The sequence below is a fragment of the Delphinus delphis genome, chromosome 12 (assembly GCF_949987515.2).
Source record: "Delphinus delphis chromosome 12, mDelDel1.2, whole genome shotgun sequence".
NCBI classification, from domain to species: domain Eukaryota; kingdom Metazoa; phylum Chordata; class Mammalia; order Artiodactyla; family Delphinidae; genus Delphinus; species Delphinus delphis.
The window spans coordinates 13,461,208-13,484,348 of record NC_082694.2 but is presented as its reverse complement, the minus strand read 5'-3'; the positions used below and the strand labels follow the sequence as shown (position 1 = coordinate 13,484,348).

The 23,141-nt window shown below is 50.4% G+C and overlaps 1 protein-coding gene across 3 annotated transcripts; it reads right to left on the bottom strand.

The window, feature by feature from the left end:
- Positions 1-6,714: 6,714 nt before the first annotated feature.
- LOC132435248 (interleukin-1 receptor antagonist protein) lies at positions 6,715-21,788 on the bottom strand. 3 transcript variants are annotated; one of them, XM_060027375.1, is made up of 5 exons: positions 21,628-21,788; positions 13,018-13,069; positions 10,499-10,587; positions 9,275-9,387; positions 6,715-8,063 (listed from the first exon to the last, which is right to left on the bottom strand). In XM_060027375.1, the coding sequence occupies exons 1-5, from the start codon at positions 21,638-21,640 to the stop codon at positions 7,848-7,850; spliced, it is 483 nt and encodes a 160-aa protein (XP_059883358.1). In that variant the 5' UTR covers positions 21,641-21,788; the 3' UTR covers positions 6,715-7,847. The 3 variants fall into 3 exon arrangements, with proteins under 3 accessions (XP_059883358.1, XP_059883360.1, XP_059883357.1); XM_060027377.1 differs by lacking the exon at positions 21,628-21,788 and adding an exon at positions 13,209-13,327; XM_060027374.1 differs by lacking the exon at positions 21,628-21,788 and having other exon boundaries at positions 13,018-13,173.
- Positions 21,789-23,141: the final 1,353 nt, after the last annotated feature.

Below are 23,141 nucleotides of genomic sequence, written 5' to 3'. Positions count from 1 at the left end.
TCTCTGCACACAGCTTCCTGTGTTTCTTCTCTAAACTGGGATCAGACTTTACTATGCCTACACAATGTTGCTTCTTCTTGGGAATGTGTGTATTATTGAAACGCATGATGACAGGCCAGATTTTTCCCTGGGGACCTAAGGGCAGCATCGAGTGCTATTTGGGGACACAAGTGCTACACTGGTGGCACAAAAGCTGAGAAAATAGATGTTCTTTTCCTTTCTTGGAACCCTCTTGGACACCTGGAGAACTGGAGACTCTGGACTTACCTGGAGAGATTGCCTTTGGCACAGACATTGACGGATAAGGAGAGGAGGGAAGTGGAGGGAGATCGGGGATGAAGGTTGTGACAGACATGAGTGAGGGTCCCCCACTGGGTCATCCAGAAATACTGGGTGGAGAGAGGCTTCCTATCAGAGGATGGTGAGGGGCTTAAGGGGAGCTGGATCAGGACCACGACACGCAGGTGGTGTGATCTGCTTTGCTTCCACAGGCTGGAGACACTTGGGTTATAACATTATTAAAACGGTTTTTATAGAGAGCTTTTATACAGAGTACTTTCACATATGTTATTTAATCGTCCAAACGACTCCGAGAAGTATAATGATTTTGGTTTTTCAAATGAATAAAATGAACCTCAGGAAGCTTAAGTAGCCCTACCGAGATTTTTGTGGGTCTCACAACAGGGACACAGAGACACCCAATTTGTCCCCGCAGACCCCCATATCTACCCCAGGAGAAGGAACCGTTATTTTCCCAATTCACCCCACAACACACAAGAAAGAAGACAAAAACTGGAAATACCAATTAACTATGGGAAAATACTACCAATTACGCGTGGGTATTTGAACTGGTTTCCACTCCTGGCTAAGCTCGCTAGGGGGCGCTCTGTGTGTCATCTCCAGCACCTGGAACTGACGCGGAGTCCTTGCTCCATGAAGGTTGTTGAATTAATAATCAGGCACTGATGTGGGGAAATGTCCTTGCCCTAATGGAGCTTGAGATGTAGCAGGGGAATAGACAAATAAGCAAACAAGCAAATATATAACATGTCAGGAAGTAATCATTGCTAGGAAGAAAAATAAACAGGCCACAGAGAGAGCGAATGAAAGAGTCACAGGTGGCTTTGGGTGAAAGAATGCTATTTTAGGCAGGATAGTCAAAAAAGACCTCTCGGATAAGGTGCCATTTGTGCAGATGTCTCAGTGAAGAAAATGGAAAGGGAAGAGTAAAAGGGAAATGCACATGAAATTAATATACTTCAGAACGTATTTGCAACAAGTTTTACAGGTATCCCCCGCTTTTCGAAAGTTTGCATTACGCCGCTTCTCTTTTACAAAAGACTTACTTAGTACCCGTTTTCACCAATGGAATCCGAAGAGGATTTTCGCTTTTACAAAAAAAGGAGAAAAGCAAAAACAGCATCAGCGTTTGTTTTGCAGCCAACCGTTACAGAGGCAGCACACACTCCAGAAGCAGGAGTAGCACCTAAGCACCCCTGAGCTCCTTCCCTGGGAGCTATACTCAGCATCTCAGCATCAAGGCACCATAGCTTTGAACTGTGTCTGTGAGCATCTGTGCTTTAGCTCGATTTATTTTGTGCATCTGTTAGCAAGATGTGTCCTAAGCTAATTTCTTCTTCACTTTATGCCATTCATGTTTATGAAAGGTTTCACAGGAACACTCTACTTCCGGACAGGGGAGAAACCTAAAATCAGTTTCAGGTAAGTGGCTAGGTGCTCTGGGGGGTTGCAAAATGCAAAACACTTAGTCCCTACCTTAGGTTATTCAGGGGACGGCTGAAACATGCCCACCTGGAAAGACCTCATCAGTATTATGCAAATCAGTGCTCTGAACCACAGGTCCTAGTGGAAGTTTCAAGAAAGTGGGCTTAATGTGGGCTGGCATGGATGGTCCTCAATGCCTTCATGGAAAAAGTGGCCCAAGAGCCTGGATTTGAAAGTTGAGTAGAAACTAGTTGGTGCAGAGAAAGAGAGTGGACACTCCGAGTTAGGGCACAAGGTGGTGGAGGGGTAAGGGATTCAGAGTTTCCAAAGCCTGTTCCTGCCTTAGGACAGACTATAATGCTAGCCATCACTAGCCAAGCCCAGCAGGATCTAGCCCCTGCCTACCTCTCCCCCGTCCTCGTGCTCCGACCACATGGCCTGTGACACAAGGAAAGAAAACATCCATGACTCATAAGGAATGCTGCCAAGGAGAGAGAAGAAAGTGGCAGAGTGACTCCATCACGGCCCATGGAAGGGGATGCCTGACTCGAGGACATAGACCTCCACTCCCTTTGCAGGGAGACCCGCAGAGTGGAGGTGGAGTAACAAGAGAAGCTGTCTGAGTTCACTGGCCACCAAGATCATTCCTCCACTCTGACTTCAAGTCAAATTTTCCGAGTCATCTGACCCTGCGCGGACTTTCCCTGGGGAGAGGGTGCAGGCACCGCTGTTCACTCTATGGATCTAGTCCTTATGGTAATGAGGGTCTTGGTTTTTTTGTTTATCTGTTATGGAGAGCTCCAGCCACCACCCTCCAACATGAAAAAGTGCACATCTCCCTTGCAGACATGCCGCAGGGGTTCCTGTGTTGAGTTCCGGCAAGGTGGGTGTGTGTTCTTTCCTGGGTGGAGGTGTGGATGTGGGTAGGGGGTGGGGTTAATTCCACATGTCAATCAATCATCCAGGTAAGTGGTCCTTAGCTGGAAACAGGACTACAGTATGTTGGCTTTCAAGCAGGTGTAAGAAGACCCTTAGAATCTCTCAGGTCACACACTTTGGAGAATAGATATGGATAAAAGACAACATTTGCTGGGTGCTTGTCAGGGGTCAGACTCCTATGTGTAAATAGCCCATATCAGGACTAAACTACAGCTCAACTGACAGGTGAATGAGAATAAACTTTCCCTGGAGTGAAAAACCAGGTTTTTCTTAGGGAATCTTTGAAAGACTAAATCTTCACCCCTGAGAGCATAAACTGAAATAGTTATTCGTCTTCCCAAGATTTTTCCCAAAACAAGAGAATAATCGGACTATCTTCAAGAAAATGCTGACCCCTGGTGGACATTTCTTGAACTGCGTTTTCAAACCCACCCACCCTCCCCGCTCCCGCCCCCCCAAGTCTGGGTAACAGCAGTAGACCCAGAGGCAAAATTTTCTTTTGAAAGTTGAACATCTCTCTAAGTTTTCTCTGGCTAAGAACCCCCACAGAAATAGGGTATTTCACTATCTCTCCAAACTTTTCTGAGAGCTGGGTCTATTTAATACCAAGCATGTTGAGATCTGCCATTATGACTTAGGGATTTCATCGTTATGTGAAGAGAAAAGACAAAATTATTTGGTTTGCCCAAGATCTGCAAGGATTTTGCCCCGATTTAACACCTTCAGTTATAGCACAATCTATGTCCCCCCAAAATTAAGCTCAAAGTGTCTTAACAAGACTAAGAAAATAGAAAACCTTCTTCTCCTGAAACCAAATCCCCGTAAAACGGAGTTCCTCTGCCGAGTTTAGGATTAACCTCTCTCTCCAAAACTGTATTATTCCTTTCTTGTCCCATACTTCTCCCGCATCAAGATTGAGGTGTGTCAAAGAAAAGAGGGATTGTAACCAAGCAGGAGCCTATGGGACCTTCCCAGAACAGACCCACCCTGGCCCCCCGCATGTCCTCTGCTGACCTTTGCAGCTCTCTGACCCAGAGATTCCTGCTGTGCTACTGAGTGACATCGCCTACACACAGGAGCTCCCCTCCCCCAAGTCCCCTTGCCCTCCTCTCCTTCTAAGCAGGGACCTGCTACTGTGTAGCCTCTGGACGGACCCCTGCTGTGATGTACCTCCCCAAAAACATCATCCAGTAAAGTTTTTGTGCGCTGCTGCCACCTGGTGGTCAGATCTTCTTCCTCCATCAGCCTCCAGATACCTCAAGCCTCCTAGACTCGGAGGCCTTTCCCCTTCTCTAGGTTTCTTTTAAAACTTCCCCGGTCCGAGTCCTCTCTCTCCTTAAATTTTCTGACCAATGAAATAGGTTAATCCCTACTGAGAGGTCAGTGGCCGATTTATTTATTCACCAAATATTTATGGAGCACCCAGTATCTTCCAAGCTGGGTACTTGGCATACACCATGGAACAAAACCGATGAAAGCTCTGCGTGTGTGGAGCTGATGTTCTAGCAACATGAGGGCGGCTTAAAGCTTTTCCTCTCTTAAAGAACATTTCAAGCCAAAGTGAGGAGATGGTAAGAGGGGAGTTTTCGGTACCATCAGGGAGCTACTGGGAGGGATAGCAAGGATGTTTGGGTTTGTAATTACAAGAGTCAGTTTAACAAAAATGCCAAAATAAAACCCAAAATAACAAAAAAAAAAAAAACCCATGAAGGCTTCGCTGGTGGCGCAGTGGTTGAGAGTCCGCCTGCCGATGCAGGGGACACGGGTTCATGCCCCGGTCTGGGAAGATCCCACATGCCGCGGAGCGGCTGGGCCCGTGAGCCATGGCCGCTGAGCCTGCGCGTCTGGAGCCTGTGCTCCGCAACGGGAGAGGCCACAGCAGTGAGAGCCCCGCGTACCGCAAAAAAAAAAAAAAAAAAAAAAAAGCCAGAGCTTATACATGGTATGAGTGCTTCCCTTCAAAACAGAGCTGCTCAGACTTTAAGATGCATCCAGTCACCTGGAAATCTGGTTGAGAGGAAGACCCTAAGTCAGTAAGTCTGGCGTGAGGCCTGGGATTCTGCATTTTAACTCCCAGGTGAGGCTGCTGCTGTGCCGTGGACCACCTTTTGAGCAGCAGGGCTTTCAAACAGATTCCTTTGAGCACTGATTCCTGCAGGACTAATACTAGTAATCAGAACATTCCTACGGACCACAGAAAGTTGTTGCAAAGATTAAATAACTCAGCCCTTTGCATCGGCTGATTTCTGCATCAGAGGTAGGAAAACTGAGACTCCAACACTTTAACTAACTCATCCATGAGCACAGTTGCAAACAGGAGAGCCAGGAAGTGGCTCGAGAGTTCCCGGGCTCGCATGCGTGCGTGGCTATGTGACTGCCTCGCCTGTTGCTAACCTACGGTTGGCTGCTTAACCAAATCGCATGGTGTCTGAGCCCTGGGCTTCACCTCCTGTTTCACGAGGGGAGGATGTCTACGGAGCCTCGCAAATGTTAGCTGCTATTGTCACCATGAAGCCTGGAAGGGTTTTCTGCCTTGAACGTCCTCCTTTTACCAAGATTGAAAATATAGCAGCCACACTCACACTCTTACCACACACGGCGTTTCACTCATATCGTCTCACTTCATCGTGTATTGTCCCTGTGGAGCAAGCGGCTTCTTCCGTTTCACACACGAGGAAGAGAAAGCTGAGCGGTGGGGCGACCTCATTGTCGTCTTAGGATCTGGGATCTCGGCGAGATCTTAAAGATTTTCTCCAGTCGGTTGCCCTTTTTTTTTTGGCCGTGCCACATGGCTTATGGGATTTTAGTCCCCTGACCAGGGATCGAACCCGGGCCCTCGGCAGTGAGAGCACGGAGTCCTAACCACTGGACTGCCAGGGAATTCCAGTCAGTTGCCTTTTAACCTGCTCAGTTTTGTTTGTTTGTAGCAAGGACATCTCTTCAGATAAAGCCCTGCAGAGAAGTCCAGTTTGGGAAGCAGAGGGCTGGGTGGGAGCTGAGTTCTAGGCATGGAGCCTGGCCTCTCCATTCCCCTTTTATGGGCTTTGTTTCCAGGGACCTCAGAGAGGCATCCAGGGAGCTCTGTTTGGAAAACCCCAATCTAAGTCAACGCTCTTCCTGGGAGAAGGAGGGACCTGGCTTAGGAAAGGGAGGTGACTTGGCCAACATCACACAGCAGGCTGTGGGCCCAGCGGGGCCTGACTCTCGGACTCCCGGGACCCAGCCCAGAAGTCGGCAGAATCCCAGGAAGGGACAGCGCCCCTTGCTGGCCTGACTCTATTTAGCCGAGGGGTGTTTGATAAACGGTCCTTCTTACAGTCCTGCATTCCCATCTCATGGGGCCACATTCAACATTCCACCTGTTAATTTCACCATTTCCCAGGTGCCCCCTTCCCTCACATCCCAGGATGGGGGGAGGGGGCAAGGCTTTTTATTTTTAGACCTTTCAAAACTGTGAATATAACATCCATACAGAAAATCGCCTAACCACGCCCGTGCCAAGAAACAGAATGCTGCCTGGCCCCTCGGGCCACCGCCCTGCTTTCAGGGCGCGTCCTTGCTGTTCTCTGTGTCTCTGCATCCCTCCCCACGACGGTTCCATCTGCCTGTTTTAAACTGTCTGTAACTGGAATCGTGCTCTACGCATGCTTTGGGGATCCTTGAAGCCCACAAGGTGTTTGTAAGATTCATCCGTCTTGTGGCTGCAGCCAACTGTGGTTTATCCATTCTCTTCGCTGTCGAGCGTTACCTTGTATGTACGAACGTACACGGTTTACGTGTGCATTCTTCTGGGCTGGGGGGTTGGGTTGTTTCCAGTTGGAGGCTGTTGTGCACGATGGTGCTGCACACCTTCCTGGCAGAGAGCTTTGCTCTCCTGTTATTCGAGGAGAGCGAGGCCCAAGGAGGAAAGGACTCAGAGGAGAGACACCCAGGCCCGGCCCCAGGGTTTGAAAGGCCTGTCGCTCGACATTCCACCCCGCCCCCGTTTTCCAGTTCTCTTTGCCCCAAGCCCGGCAAGGCCATGGACACAGCCAGCAAAGTAGATGAGTTTTCAAGTTTTCAAGGTTTTATTGTAAAACAAAGCTCAGGTCACAGGGAGTAGGAAACTTTCCACTCAACACATACAACACACGTTCACTGAGGGCACCTACTGAGGGCCAGGCCATGTGCTTGGCCCTGCAGAGACCTAAGACATGGGGGGGGGGGGGTCAAGGTCCCTGCTCTCAGGGGCTCACAGGATGGTGGGGAGACAGACAGAGGCACAACATCTTCCAAACAAGTCTCAGGGTGTCGGAAGTGCTAAAATGGTCAAGGAGCAATTCATTCCTCCCGGGAGGTCCGGAGAAGCCACATTTGTGCTGTGTCTTGGGAGCTGGGGGATTCTGACGGGAGGGCAGGGAAGGGGACAGCACTGCAGGCAGCTGCAGGAGGTCTGCAGTGGACACGGCGCTCGGGGCCTGGGCCGGGGGGCGGTCTAGACTTATAGGAATGTTCCAGAAAGAAAAACACTAGGGGACCAACCTAGTCCACTAACTTTTCATTTTTACAGGTCAGGGCATCACAAAAACAAGAAAGACAAAGAGGAAAAGCTATCACCTCCTTTCACCATCATTTCCTAAACAAGGGGATATTTTAATCTTCCACCCCCTTCCAGAAAGGACATCATCTCCAAATAAAGGACTCTCTCTCAAAGCTGGCTTAATGAAAAAAAAAAACAAAAAAAAACAGGAAACGCTTGTTTTCCATTTTGCCACAGAGCCTGAAACTCTTGCCCCTGGAAAAGTACCAGTTTGCAAAGAGCGGAATGGGAGCCCCTTGGGGGCAGGTCAGCGAGTGGCCTGCGGGCTCTGGGGCCTGGAAGGGAAGTGAGGGAGGGGCTGGGGCTGGCCAGGGCGCCTGGACTTTACCCTGAAGGTACAGGCGACCCTGAGGGCTTTGATCGGGGCCGTGATCCCATGTGCACTTTAGAAAGACCTGGCGGAGGCCTCGTAGAGGCTGGGTAAGTAGAGGAGGCTGTTCCCAGGGCTCTCGTACCTCCTTCCGAGGGCTGCCCCCGCCCCCGGCCAAGGCTGCCCCGCTGAGCGCTCACTGCAACCATGGCGAGCCCCCGGGTGGGAGGGAGAGACATCTCTGGAGTCATAGATGTGCTGGGAGTGGGGGGCAAGGGATGCTGAACAGCACCGCTACTGGTCCTGCTGGAAGTAGAACTTGGTGACCTGGACAGCATCTTGAGGCGTATTGGTGAGGCCCACAGGCTGGTCGGTCTCCAGCGCGGTACAGAGGAACCAGCCGGGGCAGGCGGCCGACTCAAAGCTGGTGGTGGGCCCGCTGTCGGAGCGGATGAAGGCGAAGCGCTTGTCCTCCTCCTTGCTGCTGTTCAGGTCAGTGATGTTTACCGGCTGGGGGCCAAGGAAAGAGCAGGGAGGTCCTTGTACCCCAGACCCCAGGACCTGGCCCCGTGACTGCCCACGGAGAAATGCTGGCCCAAAGACCATGACAGGACACCCAGCGTCCTGGGTCTTGTGACACAAGGAGGCTGTCCCACGGTTACACCTTGATTCGGGGAAATCTGGTCACTCCAGCCCTCGGCCAATATGTTTGGGGAACACATGGTACCATCAGCAGAGGCCAAGGCCTGTGGAGGCTGGCGGTCTGTTGTGTCTGCACCTCCAAGAGAGGGAGCAGTGGACAAGGTGGGCCGGGTATCGCAGTCCATGCGAGACGTTACCGCATTATCGTGGTCACTCCAGCGCCACACAGAGCAGGCAGCCCCGCTCCAATAAAGTGTCTGTCCACTAGCGGGCAGAAGGGACAGTGCCATAGTTACGGCCACTCACAATCTGAGTTGAGATTTTATCCAACAATCCCCTGATACAAAGCCCTCTTTTCCCAGGGCTGAGTAGCCCATTGATTTGCACAGGGGATTTCCCTGGTGCCCTAATGGTTAGGATTCCAAGCTTTCACTGCCATGGCTCGGGTTCAATCCCAGGTCCGGGAACTGAGATCCTGCAAGCCACACGGCATGCTTCACCCCCCACCCCACCGCAAAAATAAGAAATATTTCACGGGAGTACAGGGTCTTGGATGGGATGCCAGCTCATGGGTTTGAGTAGATAAGGGTTGGAAGAGAATGGTCCCAAAGGTTGGCTGTACCGAAAGAGGGCAAGTCCAAGTGGGCTGGGGACCCTTGGGCAAGACAGCAGCATACCGAGATTGAGGTCCCTAAAGGAGCCATGCCTCCTGGTGTCCACACCCTGGTAGTCCCCTCCCTCGTTGAGGCTAGGCTTGGCCACCTGACTGGCTTTGGTTAATGCGACATTAGTGGTATGATACAAGCAAAAGTTTAATAAGCGTTTGCACATTGAGGCTTGTCTTTTTGGAGTAATCCCTCTTGGAAGCCAGCACTCGTGTCATAAGGAAGTTCAAGAGGGCAGCTGAACTCAGAGAGACCCCGTGGGAAGAGAGCCTGGAGCACGGACCCCAGCTATACCACGTGGCACAGAACTGCCCAGCTGATCCTAGTCAACCCACAGAATCACGAGAAAGAACCCATTGTGCTTGTTTTAAGCCACCGAGTTTGAGGTGTTCGCTAATCTGAGACGGTCCTTACCTCCAACCCGAGCTTGATCTCATCACCAGACTTGACACAGGCCAGGCACAGCTTCCCCCCGTGGATTCCCAGGAACATAGCATGGGGCTCGATGGGCACCACGTCTATCTTCTCTGGGGAAGGACAAAGGGGAAGTTTGGGTTGTAAAGAAGAGGAGGCACAGATGACGAAGACACGGCAGGCTGGACTCTCCCCGGGGATTCTTCCAGCCCCTTAAGTAAAACCCCAAGGTCAGAAGGACAGCAAGGGCCCCCCTTCCTGGTCTGCATCCCAACAGAAGATCAAACCAAGCACACTAGCTAGCTACCCCTCAAGGTCCAAGGCACCTAGAATCTGCTCCGGGTGATTTCTATCCTTCCCTCCCTTCCCCAGGACCCCTGCGCTCTAGGTCAACAGGTGTGCTGCCCATGGGCAGGGAAAACAGCACACGAGGTCATGAGTGGGGCGCCAGGGCTTGGTCCACAAGAGCCTGGGTGACTCTGAACCCGCCTCTTCCCCTCAGTGGTCTCCATGCCCTCGTGAGGGAGTGAACATCTCAGCCTCTCTGTGTCCTCATTAGGAGAATTACCAAAAGGACAGGAAAGGTGGGTCTCACACCCTTTAAGAGTGAGACGGGGACAGAGGACAAGGGCATGGGGATAACGCCATCCTACGACGCCAAGCCAGCCATCGGGGACGTGAAAACAGCCTAGAGGGCCGGTGCTGAAAGAATCCCACGTCCCATCATCCAACTGCTCTTCTTTCACTAAAGGGAAAACTGAGGAACAGAGTGGGTGAAACTTGTTCAAGTTCATCCAGTTTGACATGGATCTGGAACATGACTAAATGTGGTGTCCGTGATTAAGGGACATAACCCAGCCGTGTTGATGGTGTATGACTTTTGGGTGGGAGTGAGAGTCTGATCACACAGGAACACGGGGCTTTCTAGGCACCAGAGGAAGGAAAGGGCTGAGCTTGCCTCCTGGGCCATACCTCCCCCCCTGGGACCACGGTGCCTGTAGATGGTAGCTCCCAACCAAGACTCCACCCATCTCTGCCTTCTTGAGGCTGTGCTTGTACGTGTCCTTCAGTGGCCAGGCCTCTCCAGCTTCAGACTCGGCCACAAAGAGCCAGCAGCGTTTAGGACATCACACCTAAAGTTCCCAAGGTTGGGCCACAAGGCTGCAGACCCCAGGCAATGTGACCAGTGCCCACATCACATTGGCCTTCTTTGTAACCACTCACCTTCCAATTTAGTATTTGGTCCTTGCAAGTATCCAGCAACTAGCTGGTTATTTCTCAGGTAGAAGGTCTTCTGGTTGACATCCCAGATTCTGAAAAGCAGAAGAACCTAGCTGTAGTGGACAGTTTCTATGTGCCCAGCCCCTTCCTGTGTTCCCCAGACTTGGCGGAATCTGTGTCCAACCTTCTGCCTGGGGTGTGGAATTCAGCACACCCGTATCATGGATGTGGAGACTGAGCTCAACCCTGGTTAAAAGAGTGGATATAGGGTTTCCCTGGTGGTGCAGTTGTTGAGGGTCTGCCTGCCGATGCAGGGGACACGGGTTCGTGCCCCGGTCCGGGAGGATCCCACGTGCCGCAGAGCGGCTGGGCCCGTGAGCCACGGCCGCTGAGCCTGCGCGTCCAGAACCTGTGCTCCGCAACGGGAGAGGCCACAACAGTGAGAGGCCCTCGTACCGCAAAAAAAAAAAGAGTGGATATGTGTATATGTATAACTGATTCACTCTGCTGTACACCTGAAACTAACACAACATTGTAAACCAACTATACTCCAATAAAAATTTAAAAAGTAAAATAAAATAGTCAACAAAAAATAAAATAAGTAACAACTTAAAAATATTTTAAATAAGAAATATATTTTGAATATGAAAAAAACCAAAAGAGGCCCAACCCCCACAGCTGGTGAGCTGTGGGCCTGCATTCTACCCCCTCTCTTTTTTTTTTTTTTTTTTTTTTGCAGTATGCAGGCCTCTCACTGTTGTGGCCTCTCCTGTTGCGGAGCACAGGCTCCGGACAGGCAGGCTCAGAGGCCATGGCCCACGGGCCCAGCCGCTCCGCGGCATGTGGGATCTTCCCGGACCGGGGCACGAACCCTCGTCCCCTGCATCAGCAGGCGGACTCCCAACCACTGCGCCACCAGGGAAGCTCCTACCCCTTTCTTTACCTTGCTCCTTATGCTCAAGTTCTCAGGGCAGCCACCTTCTACTTCAGCAAAGCAGGCTCTAGGGTAACACCATCAACAGAACTTCGTGGGTGCAGAAATGTTCTGTCTGCACCATCCAATATGGCAGCCACCAGCCACATGCAGCTACTGAGCTCTTGAAACGTAATGCGACCAAGGGTCTGGATTTTTTCCTTTCTTCTCTTTTTATGAATTTAAATGTAAATTTTAAGATTCATCCAAGACTAGTGGCCCACACGGCACAGGGTGAGAAGTTTCGAGGGTCAGAGTCCCTTGCAGCTAACTCCCTCCGAGCCTTAGACCGTGGAGGTCTGTCCCCAGAGCCTGTCCTCTATTGGCCAGTGGCCTGTTCTGGGTCTGTCAGGGGCCGCTGTCCCCAGGGACAAGTCAGCTTCCCCTCCAGCTCACCCCATGGCCTGTTTCTGGCTTCCAGTTTTTTCTTCTTGGTGAAGGACCCCTCCGGCTGAGAGCAGGGCTTGCAGCGGTGAGATGCAGTAAACAGAGCCCCAGCCGCGACGCGGACCCTCTACTCCCTGCCGCCCACCAGCCTGACCTTGGACCTGTGCTTCATCTCCTCACCTGTGAGAGGGGGCTAGCAGCACCCACCTCAGCAGGTGGCTGTGACGAGCCCCTGAGCCCAATGAGAGGGGGTCAGGCAAACTGTAAAATTCCTGGCACGAGTGAGCATTTGACCTTTTGTGATTATGCTTAGCTCCTGGATGAGCTGAATCCCATCTGAAGGGATTAAACATCCCTGGAGCATCTCCTAGAGCTCCCAGCCTATGGGAGGAGACAGAGGCAGACCCCTGGGGGAGGGACTTCTCTGGAACACACACAGGCGCGCAGCGTCCCGTAGCCTCAGGCAAGAGAAACTCAGAGCTGGAGGGTGAGATCACCCTGACACGTCCTGGGACATCCTGGCCCAGAGGCCGCACTCGGACAGTGTTCTGTTTTTATCAGCATCACAGCCTGCTATTTTTACAGCCAGGAATGATGACATCTCACAAAGTCCCTGACCTAATTTTTAATAAGCGTAATCGTTGCCAGGCGCTTTACTGCTCACAAAACATCGTCATGCTGTTATCCGTGCATTTGACCTTCACATCGACCCTGTAATGCAGGCAGGGTTAGCATTAACCCCATGTCACAGATGGGGAAACTGAGGTCCCAGGGGAGCGGGACCCTCTGATATATCAACACAGACAGGCACTGTTAACAGTCAGTCTGGAACTCTGGGCTGTGCCCTGCCCACAGCGCCCCTCTCTGCCTCTTTGCCTAGCATGTTCTGCTGGGCCCAAACCCCAGCGTGGCTCCTGGGCACGTGTCTGTCACCAAGTTGCCAGGGTCTCTGGGAGAGTCCGCCAGGCCTCCAGCCAAGCTTCACACATCTGGGATATTTTGAAATACAAGTCCCGAAGACCGCGGATGTGGCAACCTCTTACTTGAATAACGAGCATCCCTTTCCAGCCCAAACCTCATGCAACCTGGCAGCCACAGATGGCTCTCTGTTCTTTCTCCATTTTCTACCCGTCCAGCCCCACCTCCTCTGGGTCGGCCTTACCTGAAGGCTTGCATCTCGCAGGGTCTCTTTCCCAGGGGATAGCAGGCTGTCTCTGAATGGAACAGGAAAAGGAGGAGAGAGATTAGGTAACCGTGGTGACACCTGCAGACTTCCATCCTGTGACCACAAGGCAATGGGAGACTGCCATTTCAGACCCAGAGGAGCTGCTTATAAAGAAAATAGTCCCTCACCAAGACCAGGCTGCGGCCACTCTGTCCCACTGTGAGAAACGGAAACGCCCTCACATTTTCAAAACGAGAAACCTTGCTGTTGTCACTTTCAGCCCTGCTGAGTGTCGCAATGGGATGTTGTAACCCATTCCCTCCCCTTTTCCTCTGTGCAATTTCCCCAAAATTGAGATTTTTATTTCCCCTTCACGGAGTTCCTGGGAATAAGAGCACACTGAAAACCAAAGCCCTTCGTCTGCCCGACAGGTATCCTGAGACGTTGCAAAAACAGGTTTGAGTAGAAACATCCCCCTTTCCTAAGAAGTCGGGTGGCAGGGCTCCCAGGACCCGTGACAGACTCAGGTCACTTTGTGTTCTTTGAAGGCGGGACGGCCTTGCTGGACTCTGGACCAGGCGCTGGCAAACATTCTGTTAAGGACCAAATAGCAAACATTTTAGAATTTGCAGGGCCGCACGTCATCATTACCCAACTCGGCTCTCGTAGCTGAAAAGCAGCCTTGGACGATCTGTACACCAGCAAGCTAATTTAATTGTGCTCCAATACAACTTTATTTACAAAAAACAGGTGGTGGCTGGATTTGGCCTGAAGTTTGCTGCCTCCTGCTTTAGAGTCAACTTCCTGAGAGGGGCTTTGAAACCAACCCTATTCCTGTTATCGACGTCTTTGAAGTTATGGTCTCGGGAAAATGGGGTGAACTCAGCGTGGGACGGAAATGAATCCAAAAATCTACCTCTAGCACTCGCCGTTTGCCACCTGTGTGACCTGGAACAAGTCACTTATCTGGGTCTCTGCTTCTCTCTCCTCACGCTCAGAAGGAGGTTGATTATGTCATTCTCATAGGTACGAGGACGGGAGGACGGAAGGAAGGGAGGAAGGAAGGTTGGTTGGAAGGCAAAAGTTCTGGTTCATAGTGAGCACTAAGAAACATTCACTTCCTTTCTTACTACATTCTAGACAGTTAGGAAAAAAGAAAGTATATTCCTATCAATGGACAGAAAAGAGGTGAAGCGGGTCCTACATGATCTAAATGGTAGGAGAATGTAACGCTAGTGCAGAAGCACAGACTGTAGCCTTTGAGGACCGGATGGGCACTCAGCATCATTCTACCTCACCCCAGCACTGTTTCTGAAGAAGACCCAGAAAGACCCAGAGAGGGGAGGGCACCTGCCCAAGGTCACACAGCTCTTCCATGGCAAAGGTGTAGCCAGAAATCCAGGTCTCCTGACTCCCACCCAGGGGTCTCCTATTACAGCAGGAGTCTGACTTTATTTTCAACCAACCAATCAGAGGCTGTGTCCAAATGAGGGTAAAATCTGTCAGAGAGGTAGGGTCCACTGCATATTTGAAAGTTACTAAGAGAGTGGATCTTAAAAGTTCTCATCACAAGCAAAAAATATAATTGTATAACTATGTTGTACATCTGAAACTCACGTAATGTAATATGTCAATTATACCTCGATAAAAAAATTTTTTAAAGAGGAAGTTTGCGAATGAATTTCTCAGATCGTTAATGAGCTCCTCTTCCAGAGTAAGTGAAACATTTCTGCAAAAATTGTCACCTCCCTGAGTAGGACAAAACGGCACGTAGGCACATCTCCTGCTCTGTTCTCACAAGCTGTGCGACCTTGAGGGCTCCTACTCACCTTTGAAACACATGTAAGAAATAATGTCTACCTTCGAGGGCTGTATTGGGGGGTCGATTGTTTTTGTTTGTTTTGGGGGGGCTGGCTGAAGGAGGCGATGTGTATGAACCTGCTTGGTTATTCGTCACTTCCAGTATTTGCTGAATTGGGGTTTATAATTTCTGGAACACTTATGAATCACCGGGTGCATACCTTGGTCATCACACCTGCTGTAAGGGAACAAGGCAGCTTGCCACCTCCCAGGATAAGTTCTCTCCTACTTGTCTTTCTTAGGCTACTTATGAAGTACTCCTTGACTGTTAAACCAGCATCACTCAAAAATTGTCCTTAAAGGGAATTCCTTGTCAGTCCAGTGGTTAGGGCTCTGTGCTTCCACTCCAGGGGGCACGGGTCCGATCCCTGGTCAGGAAACTAAGATCCCGTATGCCATGCGGCACGGCAAAAAAAAAAAAAAAAATTATCCTTACATACTGAAGAAAAGCAGTGACTTGCCACGGTGAGACCAAGGGGTCAAGGTCCTGCCCACACTGCAGTGCCTGGGTAAATGTTCCTCCGTTCCCAGCCCAAATTCAAAGAGACAGGTTTCTCCCTGAGAGCAGAGGCCCTGGGTTCCCCACCCACCCAACCCCATCTCCTAGATCTGTATCTTTTTCCTTCTGTGGCCTGACGAGTCTTTCTGGACATGGGGGCGGGAGTCCCTGGGGCCAGGCCGATTCCGGGCTGCATTCTCCTGTGTCAGTTATGAGCTGGGCCACCCAGACAACATGCCGGAACTCTCCAAGTCTCAGTTTCGTTATCCATTAGATGGGGCTAATAATAGAAGGAAGCCTTGTCACGGGTTGCTTTGAGGATGGAGACATTTTGCACACGATGTATTTAGCCCCGTCCTTGGCACGTAGGAACTACTTAAACAATAGGGAGGTATGATGTCTGATTCATCACCCCAGGTAGAGTGGGAGGGGACAGTCACAATGCCCTGATCCCCGTCCACATGCCCAACAAGCCCGCTTGACTCCAGAGGGGAGGGATTCACTCCTGTGGCGGGGTGAGGGGGAAACGAGAGTGGGCAGGGGAGGAAGTAAGTGGGGAGGAGAATCTCCTCCCTTTCCTCACGCTTCTGGCCACAATTCCACTCTTTGCTCTGTCCCATCAAATCAGTTGGTGTCCCTGTGATGTCTGCCCACCCACGGGACATCTCTAACTAAACGTATTCTCCCTTCTAGTGCTCACTCGTCACTCTGCTTTCTGAATTAAGCTTAATGACCACGCCATGGAGTGAACTCTGCTTCCCAGTGAGCACCCTGTGCTTTCCCCGGGCACCAGGCATCACAGCTATACTGGTACCTGCTACGTGCCGAGCCCTGCCCTGCTAGACACCGGTGACAGCAGAAATGACTAAGGCCCACTTGAAGGGAAACAGGACAGCCAGGCTAAGTCCGGGTCCTAGGAGTGACACGAGACAGGCTCCATGGAGACCACGTGGGTGAATCTTCATTGTTGTTGCCAGTAAAGTGTTCAGTGCAGTCTGCCCACATAGGAAGTGTTCAATACATGCGAGCTCTTTCTCAATTTCAGTTAATGGCATCTTTCAGTTCTAGGATTTCCATGTGCTTCCTTTTTTGTAGAATTTCTAGTTCTCTGCCAGAAGTTGCAATCTTGTCCTTTACACCCTTGATCCTATTCTTCATTCAGGGTTCTTACAAAGGCTGCCCCTGTTGACTCCATTATTTGAATCCCCACTGGGTCTCCTTCTCCTGTCTGGTTTTCTCTGGTACACATGTTGTCTTGCGTATGCCTGACTACTTGTTATTAACTGCTGGACACTGTGTAGCAAAAACTGTAGGAATGATCTGAGGCCCTGGATGATGTTGTATGTACCCAGAGAAAATTCACTTTTGCTTTCTCTGGGCACTGAGGCCAGGAGCACGGCAGCCCCAGGTGACTTCACCCAAACAGGGCTTGAGATGAGTCAGAAATGGGCTTTGGGAAATCCATTTCTGTTCACTTCTCATGCTCCAGAGTCCATTTCTGTTCACTTCTTCATTTCCATTCACTTTTCACGCTCCAGGGTCCCAGCCCAAACCTGGGTTGTCGTGGTGGGGGGGCCCTTCCTACTCAGTGGGAGATAAAATATAAACTGCATCTTCCCCCGCCCCCGAGTCCCATGAGTCTGCCCAAAGACGTGATTGACAAGTTGAGCAGGAACCAGGGAAGGAGGGGCCTTTAGTTCCCCTTCAAGGAGCAGGGAATTTATCTAAAAGAAAATTGAATCAGAGGGTGACACTGTCATATTTGTTTTATTAAGACCATCTGGGGAACAGCGGCCAGGTGGATTAGACTTGGAAGAAGTTTTGGGGTGATTGAACCTGAAAGCAGGGCAGTGGTGTAACCCTGATCTCGGCAGTGCATGTTGACAGCGGGATCTCCAAAAGGAGTTCTGACTTGTAGCATTTGCCAATTTCTCTGGTGTAGATACGCCCACCACAGATGATTTCAAGCCACCCACATCACTGAGTGTGAAGTTGGGAAGAGACGGGCTCTTCCTGGCTCCAGCACCCTGAGGGGACAGGGAGATTTGAGCGCTCTTTCGTCTTTCTAGACAGAAATTGTCCCCACTTTTCCCAACTCCAAATTTCCTCCTCCTCAGCCCAAATGGCTCACCCCACAGGTCCCATCGCCCTCCCGGGAAACAATCCCTACCAATAAATCCCATTTATCGGGAAACATCGATGCATCTTGGTGCATTTCCAGCTGTGCCTCCTGGAGCTGCATTTGTCGTCATCCAAGTGTCCCTGGGAAACACTTAAGCAACAGGCTTGGGTGGACAGGTGTGTACCTTACATTGTAATGGCTAAATCCCATATTCAGAATCTTCAGCCAGTTCTTGAATGCCTGAGTGTTACAGCACATACCACACAATACAGGCAGTGCTGTTGTCCAAACGTTGTAAATGTTTACTAAGATAATGGCACAAAGGCTCCCGTTACTCTCTCCAAGAGATGAGTAAATATATTAATACAAAGAGGAGGAAAAAGGGTGATCAATACAGGCCCCCGTAGTATAATCTGTTGTCCTCCCTTTGTCAGTCTCCAGCTACCCTGCCCTTCCAGGCAGCCGAGTCAATTTTAACCAAATCCGTTAGTTTATTAGAAGCTCCCGATAGCGGCAGGTCAGGCTTGGAGACAGGTGTTCTCCTCGGCGTCTCTGCTCACCAAGCTGCAGCCATCGGAATGACCGAGTTGCCTGTCCCGGCTGGTAAACGTCAGGAGACTGTGTATAAAGCCGACTGTGATTGATTGCTGCTTTACAAGACGCTTGCTCTCCTCCCAGATACAAATGGTAAACTCACTGTGAATCCTTTCTGAGGTTCAGAGTTTTCCAAGATGATCTTTGTTCCAGCAGTTTCTGGCTTTGATAGGGATCTGTGCTGAAAGCCATTATTTACCTACTTATCTTATGCTTTTCCAAGGTACATGTTTACTCTTGTCTTCTGGGCTTTGATGACTGATTCGCTTTGTAAGGTAGCTTCTGCGCAGGCAGGAGAAGAAGGGGAAGGACAGGAACTTGGGGGAGGGGACTACCCTGTTTCTTGCCTGCAGTATTTCGGCCTCTGTGTCGTACGCTTTCATACAGATCTTATTTAGTCCTCATATAGCTGTGCAAGGCAGGTATATGTACCCCCAGTCTCAAGACGGGGATATACTTATACTCACTTTGTAGAATAAGAAATCGAGGCTCAGGAAGATTAAATCACTTGCCCCAGATCCTGGCTGAGCCAGGATTTGAAGCCGGTTCTTCCTACACTGCAGTCCTGCCAGAGAGGCAGGTGACATTTTTTCTTCTCTGCTTGATAGCACAGGAACAAGAATTGTATTTGTTCTTATGCTGTTCCTTTGGGTTTGAACTCACATCTTATAGAGCAATGATTTATTCTATAACTGTTTGGAAATTTTAGGAGGTATTTTGCTAGTAAAGAAAAGATGATTCTAAGACCTTACATAGGTTAAAAAGAAACCTCTTTACCTTGTTATGGACTAGGGTGGCCAATTGCCCTAGTTTTTCCAGGATTTTCTTGGTTTTAATACTGAAAGCCCTGCATCATAGGAAACCCCTCAGTCCCTGGAAAACAGATGATTGCCTTATCATACAAACCCTTAGAAGGTACTGGCACCATCTCATGGCTAGTGCTGCAAATTGCAGGCACAATTAACTATCAATCATTGTACCTTGCCAATTAGCCCAGTAGCAGAGATGTTGTCCATTTTATTAGATGAATAGACATATAGGCAAAGCACACCAGAGGACCCCAAAGCCTTAGTAAGTCTTCCACTCAAGGACAGAGACTATAGCAGATATAATATTGATCAATCACTCTCATTCTAATCAAGTTAATTTTTAATTAAGTCATTCATATTTAATTTCCCCCAACTATGTAATCAAGATATGGTCAACATTCAGTAGCTTAAAACTGTTTTCAAACTTAGGTCGTGGGCTTCCCTGGTGGCACAGTGGTTGAGAGTCCACCTGCCAATGCAGGGGACACGGGTTCGTGCCCCAGTCCGGGAGGATCCCACATGCCACAGAGCGGCTGGGCCCGTGAGCCATGGCTGCTGAGCCTGCGCGTCCGGAGCCTGTGCTCCGCAACGGAAGAGGCCACAACAGTGAGAGGCCCACGTACCACACACACACACACACACACACACAAAAACTTAGGTTGTAGAAAGGATTTACCTTTTCATTGTCACTTCTTCACCTCCTCCCCCTCCTTCACACACATTAGCTATAAAGTCAGCAGTGTAGAGAGGAAACAGAGGTCCAGTGAGGTAAATGGCTTGTCCAGGGTAATGCAGAATACACACAGGGTGGTTCCATCTTCATCCTGTCTCTGTCCTCACTTTCCCGGCTCTTCTGTCAAACCATGAATCTCACTGAGTTCTCTCTTCTCAGATCCCCGTTCTCTGGTTGATGTCAGTGGTACCACCCACATTCCTGATGTTAAATGGAGAATGTGGCTCCTCCTCCCAGGAGACATGGTGTCTTCACTGGACTTACATGCAATTGTCTCCTGAATTCAATCCAGTTCAAGTTATACACTTTATTTAGCACCTACTATGTGCCAGCTTAAAATATTTTGGAGTGAACCTTTTATAAGTATAGTGATTCCTTCACAGCATATCACTGTCTGGTTCTGAGAGTTACATCTTCCCTTACACATTTGAAAACTACAGAAGACCGTGGGTTAACAGTTTAACACACCCCACTGGAGACTGTTACACCCACTGGGGGAAGGGTGAAGGTTTGCTGCTCCTGGAATCACTGCTGTGGTTTACAATGCACTTCTCGCTTCCTGATCTCATTTGGTCTCCATACCCCTAGAGCGTATCCAGTGGTTTGGAGACAGACTGTCTGTTGTCAAGCCCAGCTCTTCCACTTATACTGGCTGTCTGGCCTTTGGCAAATTATTTAACCTTCTATGCCCCAGTTTCCTCTTCTGAAAATGTGAACCATAATAGTCCTTCCTCATATGGTTATTGTGAGAATTAAATGAAGTAAACCACGTAAATAGTTCAGCAGAATGCCCAGCTTGTAGTAAGCACTGTGGAAGTATTAGTTATTACTGTGTCCTTGAAACCCCGAGTTTGCCAGCCTCCTCTCAGCATTGAGGAAAGTGAGACCCAGGTGGGAGTAATAATTTACCCATTAGAGGCCAACTTAGAATTAAAAACTGGACCTTCAGACCACCAACCTTAAGATCTTTTCTCTGCCCCTCATGTATCTTACTTAACCAGAGGTTGCAAGCCAGTAGCTCATAGATTAAATATTTTATTTTCTCACTTTATTGTTTTATTTAATCAGAATGCTACACATCACAAAATCAGAATATCTGATTCTTTTTGAAAAATGAGAAGTTTGGGGACTTCCCTGGGGTCCAGTGGTTAAGACTCTGCGCTTCCACTGCAGGGGGCGCAGGTCCCATCTCTGGTTGGGGAACTAAGGTCCCACATGCCACATAATGCGGGAAAAAAAAAAGAAGAAAAATGAGAAATTCTGGTCACTTGGGCCTGCATTCTCATGGAAAAACCCACCTGTGGAACTGACTAGTGACAACCCCTAATTCTCTAGCGTCCCTACCCTTCCCTATTACCCCTCAGATCTATGGTTGAGGACCAGGTTCTATTAGTATTTCTCATTTAGCTTACACTGTTCTTTCTCTCTCTCTTTTTTTTTTTTTTTTGTGGTACACGGGCCTCTCACTGTCGTGGCCTCTCCTGTTGTGGAGCACAGGCTCCGGACGCGCAGGCTCAGCAGCCATGGCTCACGGGACCAGCCGCTCCACGGCATGTGGGATCTTCCCGGACCGGGGCACGAACCCGTGTCCCCTGCATCGGCAGGCGGACTCCCAACCACTGCGCCACCAGGGAAGCCCTTTCTCTCTTTTTACAGAAACAGTTCTGCAAATTTCCACATCTCTATCAACAGTGGGAAATGCCCAAGTGACTCCAAGGGCTTCCAGATTTTTTGCACAGCAGGCATGCTTCCTCAGTTCACCTGCTCACCCAGCACGCACGGGGCTCTCAGCCCCTGCCTCAGAGTGAGTATCTGCGTGGTCTCTCCATGGAGGCTGTTGTCTGTACAGCGGCCAGGTCTCCCAGACAAGCCTGGAGCTCCACGCCCTTGACATTCCCCTTGAAGCTCACTCTTCAGAGTCTGAGAGTATTTAGCAAATACTTTTCAGTCCCATGTTTCAGATGGAAAAATAGGAGTGGAAGGAGCTTACCATGGGTTTCCATGGGGAGGGCCTGGTAGAAGACGAGGTGTTCCAAGGTTTTCCAGCCTCTGGCTCCAGACTGAGCGCTGGCACAGGAAGGAAGAGCAGCCAGGCACTACCTGTGCCACCAACGCCTCCCAGGGCAGAGCTGCTCCCTCCTTCTTGATTCCCTGAAAAGGATGAGAGGAGAAGCCCCAGCCTGCCTTCCCATATACCCACGCAGGGCTGGCCACCGCAAGGAGATGGGCAAGCCCAGCTTCCGGAAAGGTGACTCAGGCGAACAGAAGTCAAACTGGTTCTTACCTGCATAAAACTGGAGGTCACGTGGGAGGGGTTGAGCAGGCTTAGTGGGACTGGACCTTCGTGCCCACCCAAACCCAACGACCGTCAGCTGGCGCCTGCATACACGCCTTCATCCAGACAACGTGGGTGGACTTAACCCTGTGTGCCAGGTTCTTTTCTGGGCCTCGGGGGAAAGCCACAGAAGCTCCCTGATGTTCTAATGGGGAAGGCAGACGAGAAACAAACGAACTAACTTCACATGGCAGGAAGTGCTAGAGGGGAGAGAAGAAACGTGAGGTTTTCAAGGGACGTGGGGTGGGTGCGATTTTAGGGAAAGTGGCCAGGGGAAGTCTCTCTGAGGTGATATTTGAGCTGAGACCTGAATGATTAAGAAGGGGGAGGAGTGTTCCAGGTGGAAGAACAGCAAGCACAAAGGCCCTTGGGTGGGATCATCATGGTTGGATTGTGGCCCATGTGGTTGGGGCTTGGCTTGGGGAGCAGAGGGTATGCGTCCCCTCCTCCAGTTACCCTCAGGCCCCATGCCCAACCCTGGCATGATGCTGTCTTCGAGGTCAGATACTCTCTCCCCACCTTCTCTGAAAGATTCTGTGTTCTCAACCCTCTCTTCCTCTTTGCCATTCAGAACTGACCTGCTCGTTAGCTTCATGCCCTGGACCCTGCCAGCAGGGAACAGACAACTCAGGAATCTTTAAAACCACCCAGGTCGATGCATGGGAACAGTGGCAGGGTCTTCCCGCCAGGCTCCAAGTCCCGGGTCTCATCCCCAGGTCTGCAGCTGCATGACTCTGGATGCGTCCCTTTCGTTCTCCAGGCCCTCATTCTGATAACTGCAGAGGGAGCAATCACTTCCTGCCCTGCCATAGCGGAGGGGCTGGCTAGAAGAAGGAATGATGGGCAGACTCTAGAATGCTTTATAAGTTGTGCGCATTGAAGCAGGGCCTTGCTGTAGGCAATGCCGCAGGGCGCAGGTGAAGGGGAGGCCAGCCTAGTGGCTGCCTCCACCCTGATCCTGCCACCTTCGAGCCTCTGTCAGGGAAGGACAGGCCAGTCGCTTGACGAAGTGTCCATCATTCAGGACCCTCTCCAGAGGGGTCTGGGAGGAGCAGTTCACTGTCCCCTCACACAGTCTCTGCAGCCCAGGCTCATTCCCTGACTCAGCCCATGGGGTCTGAAGCCAGGTCGGGAGGTGCAGGGTGCTGGAGCGGGGCAGGGCCCCATCC

Coding starts and splice junctions, on each gene's coding strand:
- LOC132435248 (XM_060027374.1), bottom strand. CDS start 13,133: ATGGAAGTCTGCAGGTGTCACCACGGTTACCTAATCTCTCTCCTCCTT. Junction 10,588..13,017: donor TGCGAGATGCAAGCCTTCAG/GTAAGGCCGACC, acceptor TCTGCTTTTCAG/AATCTGGGATGTCAACCAGA. Junction 8,064..9,274: donor AGATCAAGCTCGGGTTGGAG/GTAAGGACCGTC, acceptor CTTGGCCCCCAG/CCGGTAAACATCACTGACCT.